General features: G+C 44.3%; 1 protein-coding gene across 1 annotated transcript in view; it reads left to right on the forward strand.

Annotated features, from left to right (window-relative positions):
* LOC120048069 (TBC1 domain family member 2A-like) overlaps nucleotides 1-8,659 on the forward strand; it is a 30,219-nt gene that overhangs the window by 18,286 nt on the left and 3,274 nt on the right. Inside the window, exons 9-15 of the mRNA XM_038993760.1 lie at nucleotides 1,639-1,749; nucleotides 1,914-2,086; nucleotides 2,384-2,696; nucleotides 2,821-3,008; nucleotides 7,582-7,702; nucleotides 7,994-8,179; nucleotides 8,383-8,504. Coding sequence (XP_038849688.1) covers nucleotides 1,639-1,749; nucleotides 1,914-2,086; nucleotides 2,384-2,696; nucleotides 2,821-3,008; nucleotides 7,582-7,702; nucleotides 7,994-8,179; nucleotides 8,383-8,504 — 1,214 coding nt within the window. The remainder of the gene's footprint in view (nucleotides 1-1,638; nucleotides 1,750-1,913; nucleotides 2,087-2,383; nucleotides 2,697-2,820; nucleotides 3,009-7,581; nucleotides 7,703-7,993; nucleotides 8,180-8,382; nucleotides 8,505-8,659) is intronic.

Below are 8,659 nucleotides of genomic sequence, written 5' to 3' on the forward strand. Positions count from 1 at the left end.
GAAAGCTATGATCCCTTATTGATGTCACTTGTTAAATCCACTTCAGTGTAGATGAAGGGGAGGAGACCGGTTAAAGAAGGATTTTTAAGCCTTGAGACAATTGAGGCCACATGGATTGTGTATATGTGCCAATCCGAGGGTGAATGGGCAAGACAAAATATTTAAGTGCCTAACAGGCACCAGTAGGTGTCTGGCCCACCTGTTTGTGTTAAGAATTGCAACGCTGCTGGGTTTTTCACGCTCAACAGTTTCCCGTGTGTATCAAGAATGGCCCACCACCCAAAGGACATCCAGCCAACTTGACACAACTGTGGGAAGCATTGGAGTCAACACGGTGACTTATTTATAACCCCAAAAAAACAGGTAGCTAAATATAATAACTAGATAATCATTATCTTTGCATTCTAAAATAATTAGAAAGCTATTTCTATGCTAATACATTCCTCATCTTTTCTGACTGATGGTTTCATACTCGTGAAATAGCCTATAGGCCTACAACAAGTTAGGATAGGCTACTGTTCGTTCCATTTCTCATTTAATGGGACCCACTTCAGTAGTAAATTGATCGGCTACTGGTATTTAAAGTATTTTGCTCTATGGGATCCGATCGAAGCGCAGTGTCACGGTAGAACAGTACGGTTCACCTTTTCCATTGACGTTTGTAGGCTACGTCTGACTACTGTAATATCACATTTCTCGATTAGCCTAGACAATATTTCATTTATAAACATAATATATATATATATATATATATCATAACCATTGCACCTTTTCTGGCCATGAGTTCATATTCCCGAAGTAGCCATACAACGAATTACCATGCGCATCTCTCATTTAATTTGGCCTATTAGAGAGGCTATTATAATTTCAGGTTTTTGCTCTATGCATCCAAAAGGGAGAGCGGTTTATAACATACAGGTGAACAGACAGTTTATATTTTGCATTGAAGTGTATCGGCAACCACGGGTACAGCCTACTGTAGTTTAGATTTTTTTCAGAATGGACAATGTTTCAGAATTTTTGCACATTTAGGTTCAGGACGAAGTAAATGCAAAACACTATTGAGTTCAAACTATATGTTTACAGGTCCACAACAATTTGCAATTGTTTTTGTCTTTCAGAAATGGTCAAATGTCAAAGCAAAAGAAAACATTTGATAAAGTTCGCTATTGATATTTCCTTTAGATATACCGTGTTGGTCTAATTCCAATACTTCCAAAGTATACAGCAAATAAGGGTGTTATTGTCACTATAAAAGGTGAATGACGGGCGCTATCCAGGTGGAGTTATAATGCTCGTTCATGCGCGCACAGGTTCCCGACAGATCGGATTTATAACCAGAAACATGCGTATGCCGTGCTCCACGTTTAGAAATCTCAATTTTTGTGCGTGGCAGTCTTTTTAAAAAAAATCACACGCAGATATTTAGTGTCAAATTTACGCAAATAATAATTTATAATTTATAATAATTTACGCAATTATAAATGAGGCGCCAGAACATTTGAGTCTTTTGGAATAGATTTTAGATATCTATTCTCTGGTGCCAAAAAAAGTAGTTGTAGGACAAATATGAATCATATTTCTTTGCTTCTTTAAATGGCCCTGCCCTTCCTCTCACTATTAATAATTCTCACACAGGATGACATTGAGGCCTACAAGATCCAGAACAAGTTCCTGAACTCTGAGATCTACCAGCTGACCAAGCTATGGCGCAACAGTTCAGAGCAGGAGAAAAGCCTTATGGTAAAGGTGGGTCTGCCTAGTGACTATGGGCGCTATTCAGTGCCAAATACATCTGCATGTGCTGTCGAGGTTGAAGTGGCTTGTGGTTAAGTGAAACACTGAAGGCCACTACAGTTTATTGAATTGGGACCTCAGTCTCGGTCTTAGGGTGTGCTTATTTTGTGTTGCAGTGTGCCTACCTGGAGGCCCGTAACTGTCAGATAGAGAGTCGTTACCTGGGTGTACTGAGGAAGCTGCAGGAGAGCAAGGATCTAGAACCGGGACAGCGGGAGGCTGTGAGGAACCTAATAGAGGACGCACTGAAAGGAGACCTGAACGACGTCCTCGAACTCAACCCTGTCAGGTAACGGGCCCTGGCTCAATACTCTGAACTGGCTTCCTTTCCTTGTCTTTTTGTCTTCTCTGCTTCACTACACTGATAGATGACAGGACCAACCTCTTTTATTTATTTATATTCTTTATTCATACAGGCGTTCCTTTTAAGATTTACAACAGTCTCTTAAGGGCGACACCTTTTTACAAGAACACATTAAATCACCAATGCAGTCCCACAATGAACAAAAAGGAGATTACTATCAATAGTCAATGAAGGCTAAAATGATCTAAAAACAGTGAATGAACACTGATCTCCATTCCTCAGGGAGCATGACGAGTATGGCTTCAAGATCATCCCGGACTATGAGGTGGAGGAGATGAAGCTGCTGGCCAAGATCCAGGCCCTGGAGATCCGCTCCCACAACCTGCTGAGGCAGGAGGCCGGGGTCAGACCCCTGTTGGACCGCTGGGCTCAGTACTTGGGCGGCCGCCCGGCCGACGACCTCTGCCCCTCCCCGGAGCTCAAATTCCTGCTGCGGTGTGGCGTGCCACGGGAGTACCGCCCACGGGTGTGGCGCTGGGTGGTGAGGGCACGCACACGCTCGCTGAGGGAGCGTCACCCGGATCGCTATGAGCAGGTGGGTGCTAGTGGATCAGGCTAGTTCACTTCCTTACAATGCATCTCTCAATTTCAGAATCTTTCTTCATCTGTCCATCAGTCTTTCCATCCATCTACATGAAATCCATCCATTACTGTTTCAGCTGTGCCAGAAGAGCCTTACGTCACCCCACCAAGCCTCCAGACAGATCCAGTTGGACCTACACCGCACGCTCACCACCAATCAGCGCTTTTCCTCGCCCTCTAGCCCCACTCTGCAGCAGCTCCAACGAATTCTGCTAGCTTTCTCCTGGCAAAACCCCACCATCGGCTACTGCCAGGGCCTCAACAGGTACTTATTAAGACTCCCTATATCAGTCAGCTGTGTGCTCAATAAATATTAAATCTAGAGAAATACTGCCACCTAATGTACAAAGCTGTAAACTGATATAAAGTGCAGAGTCCAAAATAATATCAAATCAAATTTTATTTGTCACATGCGCCGAATACAACAGGTGTAGGTAGACCTTACAGTGAAATGCTTACTTACAAGCCCTTAACCAACAATGCTTTAAGAAGTTAAGAAAATATAAGTGTTAAGTAAAAAATAGAAAATAAAAGTAACAAATAATTAAACCGCAGCAGTAAAATAACAGTAGCGAGGCTATATACAGGGGATACCGGTTAGTCAAGGTAATTGAGGTAATATGTACATGTAGGTAGAGTTAAAGTGACTATGCATAGATAATAAACTGAGAGTAGCAGCAGTGTAAAAGAGGGGGGGTGGACAGTGCAAACAGTCTGGGTAGCCCTTTAATTATCTGTTCGGGAGTCTTATGGCTTGGGGGTAGAAGCTGCTAAGAAGCCTTTTGGACCTAGACTTGGCGCTCCGGTACCGCTTGCCGTGCGGTAGCAGAGAGAACAGTCTATGACTAGGGTGGCTGGAGTCTTTGACAATTTTTAGGGCCTTCCACTGACACCACCTGGTATAGAGGTCCAGGATGGCAGGAAGCTTGGCTCCAGTGATCAATCAATCAAGTTTATTTTATATAGCCCTTCGTACATCAGCTAATATCTCGAAGTGCTGTACAGAAACCCAGCCTAAAACCCCAAACAGCAAGCAATGCAGGTGTAGAAGCACGGTGGCTAGGAAAAACTCCCTAGAAAGGCCAAAACCTAGGAAGAAACCTAGAGAGGAACCAGGCTATGAGGGGTGGCCAGTCCTCTTCTGGCTGTGCTGGGTGGAGATTATAACAGAACTATGCCAAGATTTTCAAAATGTTCATAAATGACAAGCATGGTCAAATAATAATCAGGAATAAATGTCAGTTGGCTTTTCATAGCCGATCATTAAGAGTTGAAAACAGCAGGTCTGGGACAGGTAGGGGTTCCGTAACCGCAGGCAGAACAGTTGAAACTGGAATAGCAGCAAGGCCAGGCGGACTGGGGACAGCAAGGAGTCATCATGCCCGGTAGTCCTGACGTATGGTCCTAGGGCTCAGGTCCTCCGAGAGAGAGAGAGAAAGAAAGAGAGAAGGAGAGAATTAGAGAGAGCCAAGATTTTCAAAATGTTCATAAATGACAAGCATGGTCAAATAATAATCAGGAATAAAAGTCAGTTGGCTTTTCATAGCCGATCATTAAGAGTTGAAAACAGCAGGTCTGGGACAGGTAGGGGTTCCATAACCGCAGGCAGAGCAGTTGAAACTGGAACAGCAGCAAGGCCAGGTGGACTGGGGACAGCAAGGAGTCATCATGCCCGGTTTGCCGTGACGTATGGTCCTAGGGCTCAGGTTCTCAGAGAGAGAGAAAGAAAGAGAGAACGAGAAAATTAGAGAGAGCATACTTAAATTCACACAGGACACTGGATAAGACAGGAGAAGTACTCCAGGTATAACCAACTGACCCTAGCCCCCCGACACAAACTACTGCAGCATAAATACTGGAGGCTGAGACAGGAGCGGTCAGGAGACACTGTGGCCCCATCCGAAGATACCCCCGGACAGGGCCAAACAGGAAGGATATAACCCCACCCACTTTGCCAAAGCACAGCACCACTAGAGGGATATCTTCAACCACCAACTTACAATCCTGAGACAAGGCCGAGTATAGCCCACAAAGATCTCCACCACAGCACAAACCAAGGGGGGGCGCCAACCCAGACAGGAAGATCACGTCAGTAACTCAACCCACTCAAGTGACGCACCCCTCCTAGGGACGGCATGAAAGAGCACCAGTAAGCCAGTGACTCCGCCCCTGTAATAGGGTTAGAGGCAGAGAATCCCAGTGGAGAGAGGGGAACCGGCCAGGCAGAGACAGCAAGGGCGGTTCGTTGCTCCAGAGCCTTTCCGTTCACCTTCACACTCCTGGGCCAGACTACACTCAATCATATGACCTTCTGAAGAGATAAGTCTTCAGTAAAGACTTAAAGGTTGAGACCGAGTCTGCGTCTCTCACATGGGTAGGCAGACCGTTCCATAAAAATGGAGATCTATAGGAGAAAGCCCTGCCTCCCGCTGTTTGCTTAGAAATTCTAGGGACAATTAGGAGGCCTGCGTCTTGTGACCGTAGCGTACGTATAGGTATGTACGGCAGGACCAACTCGGAAAGATAGGTAGGAGCAAGCCCATGTAACGCTTTATAGGTTAACAGTAAAACCTTGAAATCAGCCCTTGCCTTAACAGGAAGCCAGTGTAGAGAGGCTAGCATTGGAGTAATATGATCACATTTTTGGGTTCTAGTCCAGATTCTAGCAGCCGTGTTTAGCACTAACTGAAGTTTATTTAGTGCTTTATCCGGGTAGCCGGAAAGTAGAGCATTGCAGTAGTCTAACCTAGAAGTAACAAATGCATGGATTAATTTTTCTGCATCATTTTTGGACAGAAAATTTCGGATTTTTGCAATGTTACGTAGATGGAAAAAAGCTGTCCTTGAAATAGTCTTGATATGTTCGTCAAAAGAGAGATCAGGGTCAAGAGTAACGCCGAGGTCCTTCACAGTTTTATTTGAGACGACTTTACAACCATCAAGATTAATTGTCAGATTTAACAGAAGATCTCTTTGTTTCTTGGGACCTAGAACAAGCATCTCTGTTTTGTCCGAGTTTAAAAGTAGAAAGTTTTCAGCCATCCACTTCCTTATGTCTGAAACACAGGCTTCTAGCGAGGGCAATTTTGGGGCTTCACCATGTTTCATTGAAATGTACAGCTGTGTGTCATCCGCATAGCAGTGAAAGTTAACATTATGTTTTCGAATAACATCCCCAAGAGGTAAAATATATAGTGAAAACAATAGTGGTCCTAAAACGGAACCTTGAGGAACACCGAAATGTACAGTTGATTTGTCAGAGGACAAACCATTCACAGAGACAAACTGATATCTTTCCGACAGGTAAGATCTAAACCAGGCCAGAACTTGTCCGTGTAGACCAATTTGGGTTTCCAGTCTCTCCAAAAGAATGTGGTGATCGATGGTGTCAAAGGCAGCACTAAGGTCTAGTAGCACGAGGACAGATGCAGAGCCTCGGTCTGACGCCATTAAAAGGTCATTTACCACCTTCACAAGTGCAGTCTCAGTGCTATGATGGGGTCTAAAACCAGACTGAAGCATTTCGTATACATTGTTTGTCTTCAGGAAGGCAGTGAGTTGCTGCGCAACAGCTTTTTCAAAAATTTTTGAGAGGAATGGAAGATTCGATATAGGCCGATAGTTTTTTATATTTTCCGGGTCAAGGGTTGGCTTTTTCAAGAGAGGCTTTATTACTGCCACTTTTAGTGAGTTTGGTACACATCCGGTGGATAGAGAGCTGTTTATTATGTTCAACATAGGAGGGCCAAGCACAGGAAGCAGCTCTTTCAGTAGTTTAGTAGGAATAGGATCCAGTATGCAGCTTGAAGGTTTAGAGGCCATGATTATTTTCATCATTGTGTCAAGAGATATAGTACTAAAACACTTAAGTGTCTCTCCCGATCCAAGGCCCTGGCAGAGCTGTGCAGATCCAGGACAGCTAAGCCCTGGAGGAATACGCAGATTCAAAGAGGAGTCCGTAATTTGCTTTCTAATGGTCATGATCTTTTCCTCAAAGAAGTTCATGAATTTATTACTGCTGAAGTGAAAGCCATCCTCTCTTGGGGAATGCTGCTTTTTAGTTAGCTTTGCAACAGTATCAAATAAATTTTGGATTGTTCTTATTTTCCTCAATTAAGTTGGAAAAGTAGGATGATCGAGCAGCAGTGAGGGCTCTTCGGTACTGCACGGTACTGTCTTTCCAAGCTAGTCGGAAGACTTCCAGTTTGGTGTGGCGCCATTTCCGTTCCAATTTTCTGGAAGCTCGCTTCAAAGCTCGGGTATTTTCTGTATACCAGGGAGCTAGTTTCTTATGACAAATGTTTTTCGTTTTTAGGGGTGCAACTGCATCTAGGGTATAGCGCAAGGTTAAATTGAGTTCCTCAGTTAGGTGGTTAACTGATTTTTGTCCTCTGACGTCCTTGGGTAGGCAGAAGGAGTCTGGAAGGGCATCAAGGAATTTTTGTGTTGTCTGAGAATTTATAGCACGACTTTTGATGCTCCTTGGTTGGGGTCTGAGAAGATTATTTGTTGCGATTGCAAACGCCCAGTGATGTACTGGGCCGTTCGCACTACCCTCTGTAGTGCCTTGCGGTCGGAGGCCGAGCAGTTGCCATACCAGGCAGTGATGCAACCAGTCAGGATGCTACCAACACAATCTTCTCAATTTAGGGAAGCCTGATTATAACAATTTAGATTTATTTTGTGAAAATCTATGATTAGTCTAAAAACATGCTTTTTCCTGGATCTGGCTACTCAGACTAGGCTGTAGATATACCATACAAGCTCTCAGACGTCAAAACAATCTTGACAGCATATCCAAGGGCAACTATGATATTGGCCAGTCCCTCTCCTTTCAGGCTGGCAGCCATAGCTCTCCTGGTGCTGGAGAGTGAGGAGGATGCCTTCTGGTGTCTAGTAGCTGTGGTGGAGACCATCATGCCTCAGGACTACTACACCAAAACACTCATAGCCTCGCAGGTAATGATCCGGCTCAAAGAAGCAAAATATGTGATTTTAAACAACTGTATAGATGTGTAAAATAATTGTATCTAGAGTTCTCTGTAATAAAAATATGGGAAGTGGTGTTTTTACTGGGATTTAATCCGTTTCAGTTCTGCATCTGTTCCAAAACATGGAACTGAAACTTTTAAATTGCGCATATGTTTCATGAACAACGTAATGAATTCAACATTGCTCATATCATGCCAATATCTGTTGTCATCTGCTGATGTGACTCAATGTGACATGGTGTATGGGTGGATGTTGCAGGTGGACCAGCGTGTGCTGAAGGACTTCATGGCGGAGAAAATGCCCCGACTGACAGCCCACTTTGAGGAGCATAGTGTGGACGTGTCCCTCATCACCTTCAGCTGGTTCCTGGTGGTGTTCGTTGAGAGCCTGCCCAGCGACATCCTCCTGCGGGTGTGGGACGCCTTCCTCTACGAGGGCACCAAGGTACCGTGCTTAAGAGAGACTAGCGCCTGGGCCGAAAGAAAAACAGAAACTTCTAGCTCATGGTTATTCAAATGTGGGTCCTGTCTGCAGTATGACTGGTTGTTAACTGATTGACAAAATGATATTGATTGTCCAGAGTCTGGTTAGATTTTTTGTTGTTGCGGCAGTTCTAATGTAAACGTACATGCATGGTTTTGATCCAGGTGATATTTAGGTATGCCCTGGCTCTGTTCAAGTACAAAGAGGAGGACATCTTGAACATCCATGACAACGTGGAGATCTACCAATACCTGCGCTTCTTCACCAAGACCATCTCTGACGGCAGGTGAGAGGTCATTAAAGGTCATTTAAGTTCAAACTATGGAGGCGTGTTCTGAAAAAAATGCCACTATATTAGATGTGTTTCTCTAGTGGGATAGGAACCACTATAGTAGAGGTCTTAAACTCCTGGAGGGCTGGTGTGTATGTTTTGTTACAGCC

Source organism: Salvelinus namaycush, chromosome 5 (assembly GCF_016432855.1).
Source record: "Salvelinus namaycush isolate Seneca chromosome 5, SaNama_1.0, whole genome shotgun sequence".
Classification (NCBI taxonomy): Eukaryota; Metazoa; Chordata; class Actinopteri; order Salmoniformes; family Salmonidae; genus Salvelinus; species Salvelinus namaycush.